General features: G+C 37.8%; 1 protein-coding gene across 9 annotated transcripts in view; it reads left to right on the top strand.

Moving 5' to 3' along the window:
• Window positions 1-7,778, top strand: part of Cdc27 (cell division cycle 27) — a 59,419-nt gene extending 51,641 nt beyond the window's left edge. For 6 of the 9 annotated variants that reach the window (XM_015507186.2, XM_015507185.2, XM_015507184.2 and 3 more), the window contains 3 exons: window positions 851-925; window positions 1,671-1,827; window positions 4,773-7,778. In XM_015507186.2, coding sequence (XP_015362672.1) covers window positions 851-925; window positions 1,671-1,827; window positions 4,773-4,855 — 315 coding nt within the window. In that variant the 3' untranslated portion in view covers window positions 4,856-7,778. The remainder of the gene's footprint in view (window positions 1-850; window positions 926-1,670; window positions 1,828-4,772) is intronic. The other 3 variants (XM_048786509.1, XM_048786520.1, XM_048786515.1) reach the window with 1 other exon arrangement.
• The last annotated feature ends 15,692 nt before the right edge of the window (window positions 7,779-23,470 follow it).

Below are 23,470 nucleotides of genomic sequence, written 5' to 3'. Positions count from 1 at the left end.
CCCAGCCCCCTAGCCCCCCACCCCATTTTAATTTTTATTTTGAGACAGGGTCTTACTGAGTTGTCAAGATTAGCCTCAAACCTGCGATCCTCTTACCTCAGCCTCCCATTTCACTAAAAATGTGAAATCAATTTTCAGTAAAGATGTAATTGTATACATGTAAGATGTGCACTTACATCTTCAGTGATTACAATACTTGTTTCCCCTTACTTGCTAACTTTATGTAACACCAGATTATATTTATTTTTATTTTTGTCCTTTCAGAAGGTTAAAGAAATGGGATGGCATCTCATTTGGGAAGCCAGTTTTACTTTAAATGATAATATCTCCCCTTTAAGTACAAATCTGATTCTTTCTTCTATATTTGCTCTCATCTCCCCAATCCTTTACCAGGGGTCAAAAGATAACTAGTTTTAACTCAGTTTAGAGGTTCAAACTTCAATAGGCGGTTGGTATTCAAAGCTTAGCACTTCCATTAGGGAGAAGGTCCAGAGAGAACTTGAGACTTAATTTGTGTTCTGCAGCCTAGTTTTCAAAACACTTTAATACACTTCCACAGATAATATGAGATTATTGTTATTTTTAACTAAAATAGTGATAAAATCAAGATTTGTCACCACCTCTACCTTTCAAAGAGGTGTGTGCACTCATGTATGTTCAGTGTACTCTGGTGAATGTCTGACATTTCTTTGTGCATTTTATTTTCATAGCATGAATTAATGCAATATGGAAGTACATTGATTAAGACCTAGTAAGCTTTTATTAAAATGATTTGGAAAATCTAACAAAAATATTTGATCACAGTTTTGTAAAATTTTATCACGCTAAGGTTCTTCTTTACATTTTTCAGTCTGCTTTGCAAGAACTTGAAGAATTGAAACAAATTGTTCCCAAAGAATCCCTCGTTTACTTCTTAATAGGAAAGGTAAAGACTGGGGTTATGGTCATACACAGTGATTTTCATAACAAATATTAACTTCTGAAAAATAAATGTAATGCTTATTGTATAACATCTATTGAGAAAATTCAACGAGAGCTGTGAACTAAGTGCTCTGGGGATAATGGGTATAGTTTTAGCATTTAAGAGGATAATGTCCTAATGAAAGAGCAAGAACACCATAATTCTAACCTATGGTACTAGTAGTTAAGAACTTATAGCCCGAGATCAGTAATGAGCTCATAACCTAAACTACCACATGGAAAACTGTCCAGTTATCAATAATAAAATACTTACAAATCCCTCAGAAGAAGAACTCAGTGGCACTGTGTTGTCTTGATTCCCAAGGCCTGAATTTTATAGATTGGGCCACCAGATGCCAACTGGTTTGAGTGTCTGGGTGCCATGGACAGGTGTTAAGAGTTGATGAAACTCCATTTAAAATCAGTATAAGTGAATGTTAATCAAGTCGCTTGTGTAGTCCATTTCTTCCCATTGTCAGTGTTCCAGAATAAGGTTTATTGGAAAGTCACTACCTGAAAGATTAAAGGAAGGAATTCTATTATAAAGGAACTCAAGAGCTTGTCTGACTTTATAGGATGAAGATGCCCTTCCCATGAGAATGGATTTAGAGCACATAAATCAAAAGCCTAATTTATATTATAAATGTTTGGGATTTTATAGTCAAAGCTTACAACTTAATGAAAAATGTAGTGCTGCTGTTTATTTTTAGGTTTACAAGAAGTTAGGTCAAACGCACCTCGCCCTGATGAATTTCTCTTGGGCTATGGATTTAGATCCTAAAGGAGCCAATAACCAGATTAAAGAGGCAATTGATAAGCGCTACCTTCCAGATGATGAGGAGCCAATAACCCAAGAAGAACAGATCAGTGAGTATCATACATAGAATTTTGAATATTCATAAAGCTACCTTTTATGTAAGAATTTATGGGCTGCTTTTTTATTTTTCTAACTCTGGTATTTTCTTTATACAAAATGGAATTTTAGAGAAATTGAATAGGGTGATAGAATACCAAAGTGCATATGATATCAGATAATAAATTTCAGTTCTGGATCTAGTTTACTGTGTAATAACAAATCTATTGCTGATTTTTTTTTAAACCTGGACCTCAATTTATATTTGGATATTTATCTAGTATTGCCTTATCTGCTTTATATGAATGTAGTGGAGGGCCAAGTGTGGTGCCACATGCCTGTAATCCCAGTGGCTTAGAAGGCTGTGGCAGGAAGATCACAACTTTGAGGTCAACTTCAGGAGTTTAGCAGGGCCCTAAGCTACTTAGTGAGATCCTCTCTCAAAATAAAACATAAAAAGGGTTGGCCTAGGGGCTGGGGATGTGGCTCAAGTGGTAGCGCGCTCGCCTGGCATGCGTGCGGCCCGGGTTTGATCCTCAGCACCACATACAAACAAAGATGTTGTGTCCGCTGATAATTAAAAAAAGGGGGGGTTGGCCTATAATCGTAGCAGCTTGGGAGGCTGAAGCAGGAGGATTGCAGGTTCAAAGCAAGCCTCAGCAACTTTACAAGGCCCTAAGCAACTTTGTGGGACCCTGTCTCAAATTTTTAAAAAATTTTTAGGGCTGGGAATATAGCTCAGTTGGTAGAGTGCTTGCCTGTAATGCATAAGGCCATGGGTTCATTCCCCAGCAACAGCCCCCCCCCAAAAAAAAAGATGGTTTTTTTAAAGGGCTGGGGATTTTGCCCAGTGGTTAAGTTCCAGAGTCCAATTCCTGCACTCCCCCCGCCCCAGAAAAGGAATGTAGTGAGAAGAGAGAATGATAAACAAGTAAATGTGAAAATATATTTTAAAACATTTTAAGTGCAAAGTGAATGAATAATAAATTGTTAACATTTTAAAGTATTGACAGAGCTATAGTAGTGGCTATTCAAATTCTATGTAGCTCTGGAAAACCCAAATATATGCTTAATTATAAGTCCTATAATCCCAATAGCACTTTTTTTAAGTTTATTTTTTTGGTTATAGGTGGACACAATACCTTTATTTTATACTTATGTGCTGCTGAGGATGGAGCCCATTGCCTCACGCATGCTAGGCAAGCACTCCCCCCAATAACACTTTCAATCTGAAGGTTATAATCTGTATTTCTGTGGACTAGTAAGGATTATCCTCTAAGTGGAGTGACTGATTAGAGATAGGGAGAAAACGATAGTTTTTTTTGTTTGTTTGTTTGTTGTTGTTGTTGTTTTTTTGTTTTTTTGTTTTTTTTTAATAGTGGCTCAGAGAACTTTTTTTTTTTTTCAATTTTTTTTTTAAGATATATATGACGGGGCTGGGGATGTGGCTCAAGCGGTAGCGCGCTCGCCTGGCATGCGTGCGGCCCGGGTTCGATCCTCAGCACCACATACAGACAAAGATGTTGTGTCCGCCAAATACTAAAAAAATTAAAAAAAAAAAAAAATTAAAAAAAAAAAGATATATATGACAGTAGAAATGTATTTTGACATAATTTCATACATGGAGTATAACTTCCCATTCTTGTGGTTGAACATGATGTGGAGTTGTACTAGTCTTGTATTCATATATGAACATAGGAAAGTTATATCTGACTCATTCTACTGTCTTTCCTATTCCATGCTACCTCCCTTCCCTTCATTCCCCTTTGTCTAATCCAGTGAACTTCTATTCTTCCCTCCCTATTCCCCTCCCTTATTGTGTGTTAGCATTAGCATATTAGAACATTCAGCCTTTGGTTTTTTGGGATTGGCTTATTTCACTTAGCATGATAGACTCCAGTTTTTCCAAAAATTTGTTTTTATTTGCCATAATTTTATTCTTTATGGCTGGGAATATTCTGTTGTATTTATTTACCACATTTTCTCGATCCGTTCATCTGTTTAGGGCACCTGGGTTGGTTTTAGATTAGCTGTTAAGAATTGAGCTGCTATAAACATTGATGTGGCCATGTTACTATAGTATGCTGATTTTGTTGTTGTTGTTACCGAGGATTGAACTCAGGGGCACTTAACCACTGAGCCATATCCCCAGCCCTTTTTATATTTTATTTAGAGACAGGGTCTCACTGAGTTGCTTGGGGCCCCACTAAATTGCTGAGGATGGCTTTGAACTCGCAGTCCTCCTGCCTCAGCCTCCCAAGCTGCTGGGATTGTGTTCGACACTGAGCCCAGCTGTAGTATAGTATGTTTTAAGTCCTTTGGTTATATGCTGAGGAGTAGAAAAGCTGGGTCAAATGGTGATTCCAATCCAAGTTTTCTGAGGAATCTCCATACTGCTTTCCAGAGTGGTTATACCAATTTTCAGTCCCACATCCTTTTTACCTGTATACCTTTCTCCCCATGTCCTCACCAACATTTATTGTTACTTGTACTCTTGATCATTGCCATTCTGACTAGAGTGAGATGAAATCTCAATGTAGTTTTGATTTGCATTTCTCAGAGAACTATTTCTAATTCTGAGGGCAGGAATAAGTAATCAATTAGGGAGAGGCATTTTTAAATACTTAAAGGTTAAATGCACCAAATAAATATCACACATGTTATAAAGTAAGGAACTTTTTTTTTTTTTAGTTGTTGATAGACCTTTATTTATATGTGATGCTGAGAATCGAACCCAGTGTCTCACACATGCCAGGCAAGTGCACTACCACTGAGCCACAACCCCAGTCCTAAAATAAGAAACTTGAATTACATTTTATTAAAGGATATTAGGATTTTTAATGTTCTTTATTTAGGGTCTCATCTCTAAATATAATGCAATTTTCCTTACTTGTTTTCATGAATCAATAAGCTATATTTGTCAGATATCTTACTGTAGACTTTCGTTTTATTTTTAAAGTGGGAACTGATGAATCCCAGGAGAGCAGCATGACCGATGCAGATGACACACAACTTCATGCAGCTGAAAGTGATGAATTTTAACTTCTGGAACTCAGACTTTTACAATTGGATGTGTGACCAGTGCTGACATGTTTATTGTCCCTCCGTATACTGAGTCTTCACTCTTGAGCCGGCATTGTCATCATCCATCATTTATACCATGAGTGTGCCACTTTCATTGGACCCTGACTGTATACAGAATGAAAGGCAGTGCAATATTTAGCTGCTAAGAAGACTGGCTCTTTTACCAGTATGAATGACAATTTAGGGGGGGGTAGGTGGGGAACTTTCTTTTCTTTTTTCTTCAATCTCCCTTAGTTGCAAAGCTATCATGGAAGGAAGAGTTATGTTTTATCTTGAAGGAACCATTAGATATGGAAAATAGTGATGAACCAGAATTTCTTGGTCGTTTTTCCAAAAATTTGTTTTTATTTGGTTCTGTTCCTGATAAACAGTGACTGACCTTCATTTCTAGGTTCTTCAAGAATGGTGTTAGCAAGTGCCAGATGGAACAATAAAAGACATTGCCTATAACAGAGTAACTTGATTGCCAAGGAATGTAAATTACCTTAAACTTGCAGTGTCTCCTATGAACAAATATAATGGGCATATTGGGACTGGTATGTAGGAATCAAATATCCCTCCATACAATGTACACTTATTCTTGGCAAGAATGCTTTAATGTCTAACCAAGAATTTTAATTTATTCATCTTGCTTCAAAGTGTTGATAATTGTTGTCTTAGTATTGCAAACTTTAAAATTGGTCCTTACCATATTGCCTCATCTCTTTGAGCTCTGTGGGATCACCTTTAACATTCAGAGATGGTAGAGTGGTTCCCCACTGAAAAGCCAAAACAAGGCCCTTAATGACCACTTAAGTTCACCATGAGAATCAATATAAGAACACTAAAGACAGACTTTAAGAGATCATGATAGTGAAAGCCTTAATACAATCATAATTGTACCATAACCTTGAATATACATTTGTTCAAGACAGTGTCCCTTTGACTTTTCTAAGTGTTTAAGCAGAGTGCAAGAATGTGTGGTTACCTTTGTTGAAGTCATTTCCATTCTTTTTAGCTCTCTGCTTCAGATTATTTTTGGTAATATGAGTCACCAAAACTTTTTACTAAGAGCAATTGGGTTTAGAATATTGGAACTTTTTAGTTCAGGGGAACAAAATTCTGATGAAGGAGACAGGATCTCTCCTGAGTTCGTCATAACATAGGTTTGTGTCTTTGGGAAATGGCCACAATTTTAAAGATCTAATTATGCATATAAAATGGGAATTATTGGAATTTCACAGTAACAGATTTAAACAATCTTAAATTGTGTATCTCCTTTATTGTAATGTATTGAAATTTTTAGGGAAGCTTTAGTTGTTAACATTTTATTTAGTGCCAATGTCAGAATATAACAAATTATAGTTTCTTATAAATGACAGGCCTACAGTTATTATTTTGGATTATTTGATGAAGGACAAACTTACTTACTGGTTACCTGTATTTGTTAGTCAAGCTGTGAAAATAAGGTGGATTACAAAATATGTGAAAATAATTTTAGCTTGTAAACTCAGTAATTTTCTGTCATATACTATTAATCTCACCAAACATGCATTAGATACCATTATAAATTAATTCAAGTCAAAAATCTTGGATTAGGTTTTAGGCGCGAGAGAAGCATTTAAAAAAATTTCCTACCTAAATCTATATGTGCTGTCTAAAAAAAGTAATTTAAAAGGAAAAGGAAAGGTTGGGAATAAATGAATATCATTAAAAATTCCCAAAGGCTAGCACTTGGATTCTAACAAATATTTTATTTTATTATCTATTAGTTTTGTAATGTTTAATTTTAGATTCTTTTTCTTTTTATTGGCAAATCATAAGCCAGCTATATAATAGTATTAAATGTAGAATTTTATAGAAGGCTTCAATGTAAGTTCTAAGTTAGAAAGCCTGGAGAAAGCTAAGCTCAGAACATAACTTGCTGAAATATAATCTTTTTGTAGTAGGAATTTATGTACTGGGACATAGAGACTCTCTGGTACTGATTTTCAGATGAAGAATGAAAGGGTAGCTGTGGAAGGCATGCCATGGCAATAGCTGGCTGAGGGACACTTTCAGTCCACATGTGACCTGATTTTATTTTTCTTTATGCTTACTTTTAAAGTAATTTTGGTATTCAAAGCCTTATTTCCTACCTAGTAACTGTTTCTTGCTCTTTTCCTTCCTTCCTTCCTTTCTCTCTCACTTCCCATAGAATGGGGATCATACAACCAGAAGAAGAAAACATTTTGGCCCAGCAAAATGTTTGCTATCAATTTCAGAACTTACTTTGAAGGAAATTAAAAATACTAAGTACTTTGACATCCTTTTTTCTGTTTATGCTTTTCTCACACATTATGCACACACTTTTGTTCACAAGTTATGTTGTAGCATCGGATTTTTTTCCCCATGGAAATGCTTGCTACTCTGGAATTTTAGAAGGTTGAATATTTTTTTCAAATGAGCAATGGTACTCAAATAATGAAAGGTGGTCCCTGCTTTTTCTGTATTTCATTACTTTAAAAGTTTTTATTTTTTTTCCAAAAACTGCAAGTAACGTTTGAACCATGCTGCTGTTGTACCTTAAACAAAAACTCAGTGATAAACCAGTATTTAGTCTATTAAAAATACTCTTTTGGAAGAAAACAGTTTCAGAGTCTCTGATTAGCCAGAGTATAGTGTGGGTCTTCACTGAGAAATATGTTGACCTGTTTTCTTTGTGAAAACCTGGGAAAATGCAAGTGTGGGTGTGATGTGTGTGTTCTATTTGCATTGAAACAATGTAATTCTGTCTTCTTTTTGCTTTTCCTGACTTATTTCAGAAATTGTACAGTCTTGGGGGGGAAAGGTCTTTTCTGTTAATATATTTGCAGTTCATTAAAGGATATGGAAAATCCAAATAAATTACTTTTGAAAGCAATTTATAATCAAGTTGTTAAAGCTATATAAGAGCTGTGCCATCTGTATTTTTATAGTAAGACACAGCAGAATAGTGATGAAATATTAGTTTTATGTTTTACAGAAGTCTAGGGCAGTGTTTCTCTAATTTTTATTTTTTACTTACGTTCTCTTTTACTATATGAATATATTTTTTAAAGTTCATACCCTTCTTAGCATTATTTGGAATTTAAAATAAATATTATGACAAAAAACAATGGTAATTTTTAGAATATTTTTTTTTCAAACTATAGAACCTCCTTACCAGCAGCTGCAACTTTGCAAGTCAACTGCTTATTCTTTGATCATGTGATTTCTGAAATTCCTCTAAAAACTTTTTTGTTCCATTTAAACTCCACTTTAAAAAAAATCAGGATCTAGAAGAAGTAAAATATGTAAACTAAGTTTTACTGTTTTACTCTAGTTTGAAATTTTATTTATTTATTTTAGTATCTTAGGGAATAACTGAAGGCTTTTATTCAGATGTGGAGAAAGGACAAGAGAGAAACACAGTAATGAACCAAACAGATCCAAGAAACAACTCAGACTTCATAATCTTCCCTAGAACCTGCCATTTATTGTCAGCTAACCAAGGATAAATAGAAGCTTAGACATGGGATTTTTTTTTGGCTGGTTTGCCTGCTAATCAATGGTTTGTGAATGTTCCATATAGATTTTATTTTTCTTTAAGTGCAAACTTTGTTAAATAGGTATGTTTAATGACATTGTTCTGGGTGCTGTGTTACTTGCTTTGTGGACAGATTTTCCATCAAACAATCTGGTAAGGTAGGTATTATTACACTTTACGAAAAAGAAAGCTGAGACTCAACTATTAAATGACAGCTGGGTACTTCTACATTTAGTGTATGTTCAAAACTAGGACTTCCTCTGGATGATTCAAATTCTGTCTAACATTAACTCTTAGATGTCTTCTCTAGCATTTCTTTAAATAGTGCTAGTAGAATAATATAAAGCCCAGGTTTTACAGAGGAAACTATTATTGATCATATATTCAAATGTATCATATGCATAGTCTTTTTCTTTTTGGTACCTTTTTGGTACTGGGGATTGAACTCAGGGGCACTCTACCACTGAGCCACACCCCCAGCCCTTTTTCACATTTTATTTAGAGACAGGGTCTCACTGAGTTGCTTAATGCCTTGCCTTTGCTGAGGATGGCTTTGAATTTGCGATCCTCCTACCTCAGCCTCTGGAGCTGCTGGAATTATAGTTACTTTGCCCATCTATTAGCATAGTCTTTTGATGAGGCTTTGAGGTGTGCTTATCTATTCTACTCAAACTAAAAATGGAAGTATGTTTTCCCTCTTTGGGGACAAGCATTGGCTGTAAAATAGAAAATTTTAAGTCTTTGGTTTTCTTTCTTTTTTACTAGTTTCCTCATCACAAATATTTCTTTTATATTTAGCACTGTTAAAAAAAATGTTAATAGTTCAGTTTGAAATTTTTTTTACATGCACACACCTGTAATCCCAGCAGTGTGGGAGGCTGAAACAGGAGAATTGCAAGTTCAAAGCCAGCCCCAGCAACTGCAAGGCACTAAGCAACTCAGTGAGACCCTGCCTCTAAATAAAATACAAAATAGGGCTGAGGATGTGGCTCAGTGGTTGAGTGCCCCTGAGTTCGATCCCCAGTACCGGGAAAAAAAAAAAAAAGTTTATGGCCCCCTTACTGGAGACAATAAGGTAGACTTTATTCAAAGGGAGCCATGGAGATAAGTTGGGGACCATGCAAAGGGATTTTTTTCTTCCTTTCTTTTTTTTTTAGTTGTCAATGAACCTTTATTTTATTTATTTATATGTGGTGCTGAGACTGGAGTTTCAGTGCCTCATTCATGGTAGACAAGCTCTCTGCCACTGAACCACAACCCCAGCCCTGGACTCAACTCTTAACTCCAACAATAAACACAGATTCGTATCCAATGAGCAGAGGGGGATCAATAAATGGAAAATTATTATTAAGTGGCACACTCCTGTAATCCCAATAATTCAGGAGGCTGAGGCTAGAGAATTGAGAATTCAAGGCCAACCTCAGCAACTTAACTTTCTCAAAAACTAAAAAGACTAGAGGTGTAGTTCAGTGGTAGAGCACTTTGAATTCAGTCCCCAGCACCACTAAAGGAAGGAAAAAAAAGATTGAAAAAACAAAAAAAGAAAATTATTAAATCATCAGGGATAGAAGTGGGATTGAGTGCTAAACTGACTTGATAGGTTTATTGCTGAAAATCAGCCAAGTTGATGAGACACTAAGAGTGGGGTTAGTTTTGCTAAACTGATTTAGCAGACTTGCTCAAATGTGATCATACAAGAATAGAGAGGTAAGCCCAGGGTCAGGTCCAGTCAGAAAGAACTCAGAGGACCCTGACTAAAACTTTGGTTAAAGGGTAGATTTGGGGTTTTTTGTTTGTTTGGTTTGGTTCTGGGGATTGACAACAGGAGCCCTTAACCACTGAACCACATCCCCAACCCTTTTATTTTTTATTTTGAGGCAAGTTCTCAATAAGTTGCTTAGGGCCTTGGTAAATTTCTGAGACTGACTTTGAACTTTCAGTCTTCTTGCCTCAGTCTCCCAAGCCCATGGGATCACAGGTATGTACCTCCCACCACACCCTGCAAAGGGTAGACTCTTAACATGAATAAAGAAGAACTTTTGAGTTTGTGGCTCAAATATGTATTTGAAGAGAAAATTCAAGGTCTTGAGGAAGAATGAAGTAAAATCGTTTTTTACTTTTTTTTTTTTTCCTCTTCATTTCCTAGGAATAGAAAGATTTGATTTGGTAAAGGGATTTCCTTCCTTAAACCTCTTTCCAGCCTAAAACATTTTACCAGTCAAGACTACATCCAAAATCATTTGTGTATCTTGAATAATATTAGCACTTATTTGCTTTGAATTTAACATTTATGGAGCACTTTAATATAAGAATAATCTCATTTTATCTTTGTAGTTTTACAAGTTCAGGCTTATGTCAGTCACCTGTTTTGTACAAGAGGAAACTAAGGCTCAGAGAAATGAAAAATAAAACCATGAGAGCCTCAGGGATCTTGATTCACTTAAGGAAGCCTCTTTAGGCCCTGGTAACCATGTGACAATAAAAGTGAAAGCAAAGAAAACCCATAATGCAGACATCTTCTTTGTTTTTTGATTTTGAAGTACTGGGATCAAACCCCAGGACCTCACATATGCTAGACCAACACCATCACTGAGTTACATTCCCTGTCTTTTTTTTTTTTTTTTTTTAAGGAACTTCTTTGTTAGGAACCATTTCTTTTGTTTGTTTATTTTTATGTGGTGCTGAGGATCGAACCCAGTGCCTCACACATGCAAGGCAAGTGCTCTGCCACTGAGTCACAACCCCAGTCCCATTCCCAGCCCTTTTAATTTTTATTTTGAAACAGGGTCTCACCAAGTTGCTGAAGCCTTGAACTTTCCATCCTCCTGCCTCAGCCTTTCAAGTAGCTAGGATTAAGGTGTGTGCCACCACACCCTGCTTTAATTCCTTTCTAGTCTTTGCATAAAATATTTTGGACTGGGTGTGTAGCTCAGTGGTAGAGTGCTTACTTAGCTAGTATTCTTGAGGCCCTGAGTTCAACCCCCAACATAAAGAAAATAATTTTTTTTTCCTTTTTTATTGCCATGCTAGGAGTTACCGATATTACATTGAACCATAGCAGCCATTGTAGCAATGTTCTCATATCACTTAAGACACCTCCTTTCTGTTGCTAGCTTTCAATGGTTTTCATCATGACTAGGAGCTGAAATGTATTTGTCTATGTAGAATTTTGAGGTGGGGCTGGGGTTGTGGCTCAGCGGTAGAGCACTGCCTAGCATGTGTGAGGCACTGGGTTCTATCCTCAGCACTGCATAAAAATAAATACATAAAATAAAGGTTGTGTCCAACTATAACTAAAAAATATTGGAGGGAGGGAAAATGTTGAGACCTCAGGCTGGAGAATAATGGTAGTAGCTTGATTATGAATCTGTCTCACACCCTCCCAAAAGAACCATAAAAATTGGAGCTGGGGATGTGGCTCAAGCTGTAGCGCGCTTGCCTGCCATGCGTGCGGCCAGGGTTCAATCCTCAGCACCACATACAAACAAAGATGCTGTGTCCGCCGAAAACTAAAAAAAAATATATTAAAAAAAATTAAAAAAAAAAAAAAAGAACCATAAAATAAAGTAGAACCGGGCTGAGGTTGTAGCTCAGTGATAAAGTGTTTGCCTTGTATGTGTGAGGCACTGGGTTCAATCCTCAGCACCACATAAAAATAAATAAAGATACTGTGTGTTCATCTACAACTAAATAAAGTAGAACAAATAAAAACTACACATGAAGGCTGGTGCCTTCATGACTAGGGTACTGCAACTTCAAATTACCTGTAAGTAAAGGGAAAAAATTTTAAGAGGGCCCATGAGTCCATGGAGGATGATGAGACGGAGGTTAAAAGACTGCATGGGACAGAGCAGAATGGAGTAGAGAACCTGGAGGAAGCACAAAAATCTCCAAGAAGAAAAGGTGAAACAATAAAGGTGCCCTGTCCCTACAACAGGACCAGGATTGGCAACTTCATAGAAGCAGTGTTTCTGGTTAGAACCACTTACAAAAAGTACTAAAAGGGGAAATGTAAATCTCCAGAAGAAAAAGGAAAGCACATCAAACGTTCTCCCACCCCCACCAACAAAATCCTCAAACTCCACAAAAGGAGGCAGAGCTGACAGAGGACAGCAAAGAAAATTCCTTTAAAAAGCATATGAAAGGGGGACTGGAGTTGTGGCTCAGTGGTAGAGTGCTTGCCTAGCACATGTGAGGTACTGGGTTCGATCCTCAGCACCACATACAAATAAATAAATAAAGTTATTGTGCCCATCTACAGCTAAAAAAAATGTTCAAAAAAAGTTAAGTTTGGTACTTTAAAAAAAAAGCATATTAAAGGGCTGGGGCTGTAGCTCAGTGGCAGAGCTGCTTGCCTAGCATGCACAAGGCCCTGGGTTCGATCCTTAGCACCACGTTAAAAAAAAAAAAAAAAAAAAGCATATGAAGCCAGGCACAGTAGTGCACACACCTATAATCCCAGCAATTTGGGAGGCTGAGACATGAGGATTTCAAGTTCAAATCCAGCCTCAGCAACGGTGAGGCACTAAGCAATTCAGTGAAACACTGTCTCTAAAATATTTTTTTAAAGGACTGGGGATGTGGTTCAGTGGTTAAGCACCTTTGCGTTCAATCCCTGGCACCAAAAGAAAAAGGAGAAGCTGGGCATTGGGGACGCATGCCTGTAATCCAGCAGCTCAGGAGGCTGAGGCAGGAGGATCATAAATTTGAGGCCAGCTTCAGCAATTTAGCAAAACTCTGTCTCAAACAAAAAGGATTGGGGAATCTAGCTCAGTCATACATTGCCCCAGGGTGCAATCCTCAACACAGAAAAAACAAGGAAAACTAAAAAAAAAAAAACAACAAAACAAAACAAAATACACACACACACACACACACACACATATATATATGTGTGTGTGTGTGTGTGAGAAAGTAAAAAGTCACCTTAATAATAGAAAAAAATGAAAAAATGTTGATACATGATTTAACTACAGTTTTGCATGGCAAATAATAATACAAAGCCCAGCACATTGGCACAAGGCCTTAATCCTAGCTTCTCAAGATGCTGATTCAGGAGGATTGCAAGTTCAAGGCCAGTCTAAGCAACTTAGACCCTGTCTAAAAATTAAGATTAAAAATGGGCTGGGGAAGAGTGCTTGTCTAGCATGCACAAGCCCCTGAGTTCAATCTCCAGTAACCAACACACACACATACAAGCAAATGACAAGCTGAGAAGAAGTACTTGGACATACATCACCAACAAAAGCAAACACTCTAAAGATATGTGACTAGTGGGCTTCTTCACAGAACTTGGTTTTCAAATAAATATATTAAGGGCTAGGGTTGTGGCTCAGTGGCAGAGCACTTTCCTAGCATGTGTAAGACACTGTTTGATTCTCAGCACCGCATATAAATAAATAAAATAAAAGTCCATTGAGAAATTAAAAAAATTACAAAAAATAATAATAAATAAATATGTTAAAACTTTCACCAAAAAAGTTAATACTTCTATATTAAACCAGTGAAAAACATACTATTTCTCACCCAATAGAATGGCAAAAATTCAAAACTTTACACTTAATGAAGCTATGGGGAAACAGGCACAACAGTCTCATGGGAGGAATTTGGTAGTATACATAAAACTCCGTAGACATCTACTCTAGGAATTTCTCTTAATATGAAAATACCAATACATATGTTTATTGCTTATTATTTGTCATTGCCAATATTGGAAACTGTGAATGTCTAAGAATAGGAAAGGTGATTGGATAAACTGTAGTATATATACGAAGAAGTACTATGCAGCTGTAAAAAAAAAGAATAAAGATGATCTCTATGAACTGTTATCAACTAATTTCCAGGAAAAATTAAAGAGCAAAGTATAGGACAGCAGGCTATCTTTTGTATGAGAAAAAAGGCGGGGGGATTAAAAATATATACATTTATCTGCTTATTTTTACTAAAAGAAAATAGACCTCAAAATAATGAAATTGTTTGCCTACAAGTATTTTCTCCATCTATACAAAGTGAGGTTTGTGTGGATAGAAAACATACTGGAGAAAGGAGTATAGAGTTCTCATGGCTTCCCACTATTGCTCCCATATCTTCCCTCCACCCTTAAGTACAATCTCTTCCTTTTGAGACTCATAATTAACTATGAGACCCATTTCCACCTCAACTCCATCATCCATCAACCTTCATCCATTCCTACATGGTAAGTGATGGTTCGGACACCTAGGTTTGTTACCCTCCTTTCCATCGTCCTGGCTAGCTTATCTATGCCTCATCTTTCCTCAATCTCTTCAGCTCCAGTGACCTTCCAGTCTGCAGAAGTCCCCCACCCAAGACCATGCAAGAGAGTTTACCAGGCCTTGAACCAAGTCCATCACTGAAACTCTAGCTTACAAGACTCAAATTTCTGACCTATAGGCTTAACTCCTCTCAACGTTCTTGCTTCCTTAACTCCCATTTCCTCAGTTCTCTCATCCATCTTCTGGAAGCAAGATCTTATTAATCTTTTTTTTTTTTAATGTATGTTTTTTAGTTGTAGGTGGACACAATATCTTTATTTTATTTATTTATTTTTATGTGGTGCTGAGGTTGGAACCCAGTGCTTCGCACGTGCTAGGCAAATGCTCTACTGCTGAGCCATGGCCCCAGCCCCCTATTAATCTTTCTTTAAATTTTTTTTTTTTTTTGCAATGCTGAGGTTTGAACCTTGGACATGTTAGACAAGTGATCTACCACTGATCTACATTGCCACCCCAGTATGTTTTGATTGTTTTACTCCAAACCAGTTTTAGCTTCATGATCACTTAAATTGGGAGTCACAAACCTAGAACTATTTCCTTCTTTCCTCCCTTCCTCCCTCCATCCCTTTTCTCCTTCCTTTCGTACCAGGGATTGAACCCAGGAGCACTTAACCATTGAGCCACATCCCAGCTCTCTCTCTCTCTCTCTCTCTTTTTCTTTTCTTTCTTTCTTTTTTTACTTTTTTCATGCAATAGCTTTATTTTATTCATTTATTTTTATGTGGTGCTGAGGATTGAACCCGGGGCCTCATACATGCTAGGCAAGCGTTCTATCACTGAGCCACAACCCCAGCCCTTATCCCAGCCCTTTTTATGTTTTTATTTTGAGACAAAGTCTCACTAAATTGATGAGGCTGGCTTTGAATTCAGGATCCTCCCGCCTGAATTTCCCAAGTCGCTGTGATTACAGGTGTGTGCCACTGTGCCCCCAAACTAGAACACTTTCAAAGGGCCAAATAGATGACAACAATTGAGTGATACAGGTTTTGTGTCTTAGGCTGCTCAGTCTACCATACAAAACACCATAATCTGGGTTGTTTAAACAACAGAATTCATTTTCTCATTGTTCTGGAGGTTGAAACTATAAGATCAATGTTCCTGAGGGGAGAGGGTCAAACCCAGGGCTTCATGAATGCTAAGAAAGCAACCTACCACTGAGCTAACCCTTGAGTCCCTTCCTTCTAGACCTTGAATTTCTTCTGGAAATAACTTTGTGTGTGTGTGTGTGTGTGTGTGTGTGTGTGTGAGAGAGAGAGAGAGAGAGAGAGAGAGAGTCTGTGTGTATGTGTGTGTTACAGTATATAATTGTATGATTACTTTACTAGTGTTACTCTGCACCACATACAGCCAGAAGAATGAGAAGTTGTGCTCCATTTGTGTACAATGTGTCAAAATGCATTCTACTGTCAGGTATAACTAATTAGAACACATTAAAAAAAATGAAGGGAGACCAATAGAAGAAGGGATAAGGGGGAGGGAGGAGAAGGAAAGGGGAGGCACTGGGGAATTAAACTGATCAAATTATACTATTTTATCATGTGCATATATGAATATTTTATAACAAATCCCACTGTTATGTATAATTATAATGCACCAATAAATAATAAAATAATAGTCTGGAGGAAAAAAATAAAATAAAATGCATATGAAAAAAATCAATATTCCCAAGGGGTTAAATTTCTGGTGAGGTCTTTCTTCCTGGTTTGCCTTCTCATTGTATCCTTATATGGTAGAAAGACAGCCAGCAAGCTCTCTGGTATCTCTCTCTCTCTTTTTTTTTTTTTAATTGTATTTTTATTATATATATTTAAGGTAGTATACAACATGTTTTTTTTGTTGTTGTTTTTTGAGACAGGATCTCCCTAAATTGCTGAGGCTGATCTCAAACTCACCATCCTCCTGCCTCAGTCTCCCAAGAAACTGGGTGTGCCACAGCACCTGACTGGTGTCCCTTTCTGGGGGGCAATGAGGGAGATGTACTAGAAGTTGCACCCAGGGATGCTTAACCGCTGAGCTACATCCCCAGCCCTTTTTATTTTTTATTTTGATACAGTGTCTCACTAAGTTGCTTAGGGCCTCACTAAATCACTGAGGCTGGCTTTGAACTTGCAATCCTCCTGCAGGAGTGGCTGGGATTATAGGCATATGCCACCATAACCGGCTGATGTCTCTTCTTATAGGTACACTATTCTTTTTGAACCAGGATCCTACCTTTATAACCTCATTTAATAAGTGTATTATGGGGACTGAACCCAGTTTCACTGTACCACTATGCTATACTCCCCAGCCCTTTTTATCTTTTATTTTGAGATAGCCTCTTGCTAAATTGCTAAGGGCCTTGCTCAGTTGTTTGAGATTCTCCTGGCTCAGCATCCCAAATCACTGGGATTACAGGCGTACACTACCACCACCATGCCTGGCCCATTGAATATTTTGAAAATCTCATCAGGCCCATGAATTCCTCTCCCGCCACCTACCCCAGTACTGGATCAAAACCAGGTCTTCATGCATGCTAAGAAAGCAACCTACCACTGAGCTAACCCTTCAGTCCCTTCCTTCTAGACCTTGAATTTCTTCTGGAAATAACTGTGTGTATGTGTGACTGTGTGTGTGTGTGTGTGTATGTGTGTGTGCGTGCGTGTGTGCGTGTGTGTTAGTTACTGAGGATTGAACCCAAGGCCTCCTGCATGCTAAGCCAGTGCTCTATCTATGAGTTACATTCCCTTAAAATAACTTTTTTTTTTAAGTACCAGGGATTGTACCCAGGGGTGCTTAATGACTGAGCCACATCCCCAGGCCTTTTTATTTTTTAATTTAGAGACAGGGTCTCTCTAAGCTGCTTAAGTCCTCACTAAATTGAGACTGGCTTTGAACTCCATTGAGACTGGCTTTGAACTTGCAATCCTCCTGCCTCAGCCTCCCAAGCTGCTGGGGTTACAGATATGCCCCAGTGCCCCAGGGAAATAACATTTTAAATGCATAAAGTAAACCTTATACATTTAGCAAACTAAGAGGAGAATGAAACTTTCTCAACCCAATAAAGAAAAATCCACAACAGCATGCTTAATAATGAAAGATTAAAAGTTTTTCTCTTAAGGTCACAGACAAAACCAGGATGTTTACTCTTGCCACTTGTTTTCAACCCTGTACTAGAATTTCTAGCCAGTGCAATTAGCAAGAAAAAGATATACAACAAATAACCCAATCAATAAATGGGCCAAGGAACTAAACAGACACTTTTCAGAAGAGGATATACAATCAATCAACAAACATATGAAAAAATGTTCAACATCTCTAGCAATTAGAGAAATGCAAATCAAAATTACTCTAAGATTTCATCTCACTCCAATTAAGAATACAAACAGGGGCTGGGGTTGTAGCTCAGTGGTAGAGTGTTCACCTAGCACACATGAGGCACTGGGTTCAATCCTCAGCACCACATAAAAATGAAATGAAGATCTTATGCCCACCTACAACTAAAAAAAAAACAACAAATAAGTGTTGGCCAGGATGTGGGGGAAAAGGCACACTCATACATTGCTAGTGGGACTGCAAATTGGTGCAGCCAATCTGGAAAGCAGTATGGAGATTCCTTGGAAAACTGAGAATGGAACCACCATTTGACCCAGCTATCCCACTCCTCGGTCTATACCCAAAGGACTTAAAAACAGCACACCATAGGAACACAGCCACATCAATGTCTATAGCAGCACAATTCACAATAGCTAAATCATGGAACCAAACTAGATGCCCTTCAGTAGATGAATATATAGGGAAATTTTGGTATATACACAATAAAACATTCCTCAGCATTAAAAGAGAATAAAATCATGGCAATGGATGAAGTTGGGGAATACAATGCTAAGTGAAGCAAGCCAATCCCAAAAAACCAAAAGCCAAATGTTTTCTTTAATATGAGGATACAGATGCATAATGGTGATTGTGGGGGGAGCATGGGAGAAATGGAGGAACTTTAGATAGGGCAAAGGGAAGGGAGGGGAAGGGAGGGGGCTACGGGGTAGGAATGATGGTGGAGTGAGTTAGACATCTTTACCCTAAGTATGTGTATAAGACCCCAAATGGTGTGAAAATATTCTGTCTACAATCAGTGTCTTGAAAAATTGTGCTTTAGGGCTGGGGTTATGGCTCAGCAGTGGAGTGCACGTGCAGGGCCCTGGGTTCGATCCTCAGCACCACATAAAAATAAATAAAAATAAAGGTATTGTGTCCAACTACAAATAAAAAATAAAATATTTTAAAAATTGTGCTCTATATGTATAATATGAAATGAATTGCATTCTGCCATCATGTATAAGAAATCAGAATAAATAAAAAATAAAATAAATAAAAGGAAAAGAAAAAAATATACAAATTGGAAAGGAAAAAATAAAACTATCTTTTTTGTACATAACATGACATTGTCTGTTAGATAGCCTAAGGAATCCAAAAACTTGTTAGAACTAGAAGCCCTTTCATTTTCGTTTGTTTTTGTAGCGCTAAAGATCAAATACAGACCTAGTACATGGTAGATAAGCCCACTACTGAGCTATTCCCCTGTTAAAACTAAGAACGAGTTCAGCAAAGTTGTAGGACACAAGATCAACATTCAAAAATTAATTGTATTTCTGCATAATTTTACCAAAATGCTAGACATTTTTCTAATTAATTTATTTGGTTTCTAAAGAATTCACACCAAGCTGGTCACAGTGATGCACACCTATAATCCCAGCAGTTTGGGAGGCTGAGGCAGGAGGATCACAAGTTCTAAACAACCTTGCATCTTGGTGAGGCTCTAAGCAAATCAGTGAGACCCTGTCTCAGAATAAAAAATATTAAAAAGGGATGGGGATGTGGCTTAGCAGTTAAGCATCCCTGGATTCAATCCCCAGTACCTCTCTTGCCAGGGAAAAAAGATCAAAACACTTAGGAATAAATTTAACTAAGGAGGTGCAAGACTTTATGCAATGAAAAACTACAAAGCATTGTTGAAAGAATTTTCAGCCAATTTAAATACATTATGAATTGGAAGGTGTGTTGGTCAGTTTTTAAGCCATGTCACAAAATACCTGAGAAAAACAACTTAGAGGAGGAAATTTTTACTTTGGATTAGTTTCAGAGGTTTCAGCCTATGGTCAGCTGGCTCCATTGCTTTCAGGAGCCAGAAACATCATGAGGCAGAAACATCATGTTGGAAGGGTCTAGTGGAAGAAAACTGCCCATGTCAGGGCATCCAGAAAGGAGAGAGAGAGAAAGGAGAGGAAAGCAGTTAGAGACAAGATTAAGTCCCCAAGGGCCTGCCTCCAAGGACCCATTCCCTTAACTAGGTCCCACCTCCTAGAATTTCTATCATCTCCCAATAGCACCACCAGCTTGCAACCAAGCCTTCAACACATGAGGTTTGGGGAACATTCCAGATTCAACTGTAATAGAAGGCTTATGGTTAATATATTGATACCCCCAACACTGATCTACAGAGTTAGCATAATTCCTAGCATAAAGAACCAACTTTCTCTTTCATAAAAATAGACAAGCTGATTCTAAAATTCATGTGGGGTAGGAGTGTAGTTTAGTGGTAGAATGATTGCCTAGCATGTGTCTAACTCAGATCTGTGTGATCTACCTGCTCAGCTACATAGTGGTCATCTTCTGAGATTATTCTGATGTCCCACAGACATCTCAAACTCAAAATGCCAAAAGCCACATGCAACTCTTAAACTTTCTTCATTCTCTCTGTATGTGATAGGCACCCTCATTCCATTCCTCCTTTCCTTTCATGGGTCACTCAGGCTAAAACCCTGCCAGTCATCTCAGCATCCCACCCATGGTCCTCACACCCTAACAGTTCTACCTTCCAAGTACCTCTTGGATTCAGCATCTCCTTTCTATTCCTATTCCTGACATTGTCTTTTTTTCAGGTCCTCACGATTTCTCCCTTGGGTTTCTTCGCAGACTCCTAGCTGCTCTCCTTGCCTCCAGTCTCACCTCTGATCAATTTTTCATTTTTTACCAAGTGTGATATTTCTAAAGTGTAAATGTAGCCATATCTCCTCCAGGCTTAGAATCTCTCAAAAAAAGTTCTCCACTTCTCAAGGGTGACATATAACACCTCTCAACACCACATAACAGGTGCTCTGCAAGTTGATCCTACCTTCTTCTCCAGACAGTGGTTTTCCTTGAATAAGGAGTTCTTGTCTGTAGGCTGACCCGCTCAATCTGAATGTCTAAGGATAGCGCTCAGGAGGCTATTTTAATAAGGGTGGTTTTCATGCATATTAAATCCTGAGAACCACCAGTTTACATTAATCTCTTTTGGTTTTCTTTCTTGGATTTCATGCTTTAGCCACAAGGAGCTATCTGTTTCTGGAAAACTGTACGCTATCCCTCACCTTCTGGAATTCACACACGTTATTCCACCTGCCCCTCTTCCCTCTAGCTCAGCACTCATCCCATTGTAATGGCTGTGTCTTCTTTTGTCTATCTCCCCACTTCCTTTAAAAAAAAAAATTTTTTTAGTTGTAGACGGACACAATACTTTTATTTTATTTATTTATTTTTAATGGATACAATACCTTTATTTATTTATTTATTTTTATATGGTGCTGAGGTTGGAACCCAGTGTCTCTCACATGCCAGGCAAAGTGCTCTCCCATTGAGCTACACCCCCAGCCCTCCCCACCTTCTTTTAAACTTGAAGGCAAGTGGTGCCATTTCATTCATTGTCGTACTTTTAGGGCTTTGGCAGGGCCAGGCACATAGGATGTGCTCAGTGACTGTTTTCATAATGAACATTAAGTAGACAGAAACCTAGTTGCTAAAGCAGGCAGTATCCAACTAAGGGGGACTCATGAAGAGGAGTCCAGTAATATGTACTATTATTCAGAAATAAATAGGATCAATATATAGCTACTTCCATTTTACTCCAGCCCTATTGAATACCTGCCCAATGATCTCATAACTAAATTGATGACAGAGGGAATACAAAGAAATGATAAATATATAATTAATTAAAAATTAAATACAAAGGAAGGAGGATGGGAGCTGTTCAGGATCTCATCTCTTCATACATTTAATACAGAAGGACAGAGTCCTTAGCATTCACCAAGCTTTTTATTGAGCACCAATTATGTGCAAGATTCTTCCTGGGCTAAACTTTACAAGAACCCTTTGAGAAAACTGGGGGAGAGAGTCATTAAATTTTTGCCTAAAGTTCAATGGCTGTATGCTAATTGGAACTTGATGTTCAGTGACTGGCTTTGCCCCAGACTATATTCCTGCCCTTGTTGTTTACACACAGGTCACAACAAATCTCTTAGACATGTTTGAATATCTGAACCAAACTTAAGGACTAGGTGTTTTTGATAGTGGTTCAGGTATATCAACTTTGACTAGAAAACATGACCAATTATTATTACATAATAAGATCTATATGCTATTGTTGAAGTGATAAAAGGCTGAGGGACAGAACTGGCTTGCTCTCCTAATGTAAGTGCCCTGGTTCCTTGTATCTCCATTACCTCACCTCACATCATTGTGTGCTGCAACTGCTTGTTTGACCTGGAGAGTGGTTTTCATGTTCATTGCTGCCCTTCTAGCACAGAACTGGTATGTGGAAGACACTCTAACCTAGGGACAAGCTGGGACTAGCTAACTGGGACCAGCATAAACTTCTTAACTTTGCCTAGTCTGGCTGGGTCACATGACTGTAATCTCAGTGGCTTGGAATGCTGAGGCAGGAGGATCCCAAGTTCAAAGCCAGTCTCAGCAACCATGAAGTACTTAGCAACTGGATGGGATCCTGTCTGTAAATAAAATACAAAATAGGGCTGGGGATGTGGCTCAATAGTCGAGTGCCCCTGAGTTCAATCCCCAGTACAAAACACACACACATACACAAACTTTGCCTAGTCTGTCCAGTCACCAAATTTTTCCCTAGTGTCAGGATTCTATCCATGTATGAAACTTAAAAAATAAATAAATGTTTTAAAGAACCTGGGGACGTAGCTCTGGGTAAGGTCTTGCCTAGCATGTGCAAGCCCTGAGTTCTATCCCCATTAGGACTGAAAAAAAAAATTCATGTTTAGTTTAGAATTTAAACTTTTGTCCTTACCTTATAGAGAAGGACATGAGATACCTATGTGTCTGATTTTAAAAAAGAGCTTGGAACATCTTTTCCTCTGCCTACCCAGTAATTATTTATCTAGGATTCTGTGATAAAACAAAATACAGTACTGGGGTTATTACTCAGTGGTAGAGTGCTTGACTCACATGTGTGAGCCCCTGGGTTTGATTCTCAGCACCACATATAAATAAATGAATAAAATAAAGGTCCAGCAACAAATAAAAGATATATTTTTTAAAAATACAGAAGACAGTGTCTGCCCTCATTTTATTTATCTATTTTAGTCCTGGAAATTGAACCCAGGCACTTTACCACTGAGCTATATCCCCAGTCCTTTTTATTTTTTATTTTGAGACACGGTCTTGCTAAAGCGCTGAGAGTCTAAGTTTCTGAGGATGGCTTTGAACTTGCGATCTGCCTACCTCAGACTACTGAGTTGCTGGCATTACAGGTGTGCACCACCCTCCTTGCTAATTCATTTCTTGTCTTTTTTTTAATATTTATTTTTTAGTTTTCGGTGGACACAACATTTTTATCTTATTTGTATGTGGTGCTGAGGATTGAACCCAAGGCCTCGCACATGCCAGGAGAGCACGCTAACGCTTGAGCCACATCCCCAGCCCTCATTTCTTGAT

The sequence above is a fragment of the Marmota marmota genome, unplaced genomic scaffold (genome assembly GCF_001458135.2).
Source record: "Marmota marmota marmota unplaced genomic scaffold, marMar, whole genome shotgun sequence".
NCBI classification, from domain to species: Eukaryota; Metazoa; Chordata; class Mammalia; order Rodentia; family Sciuridae; genus Marmota; species Marmota marmota.
The sequence above is the reverse complement of the archived record's forward strand: the minus strand, read 5'-3'. Positions and strand labels throughout refer to the sequence as shown.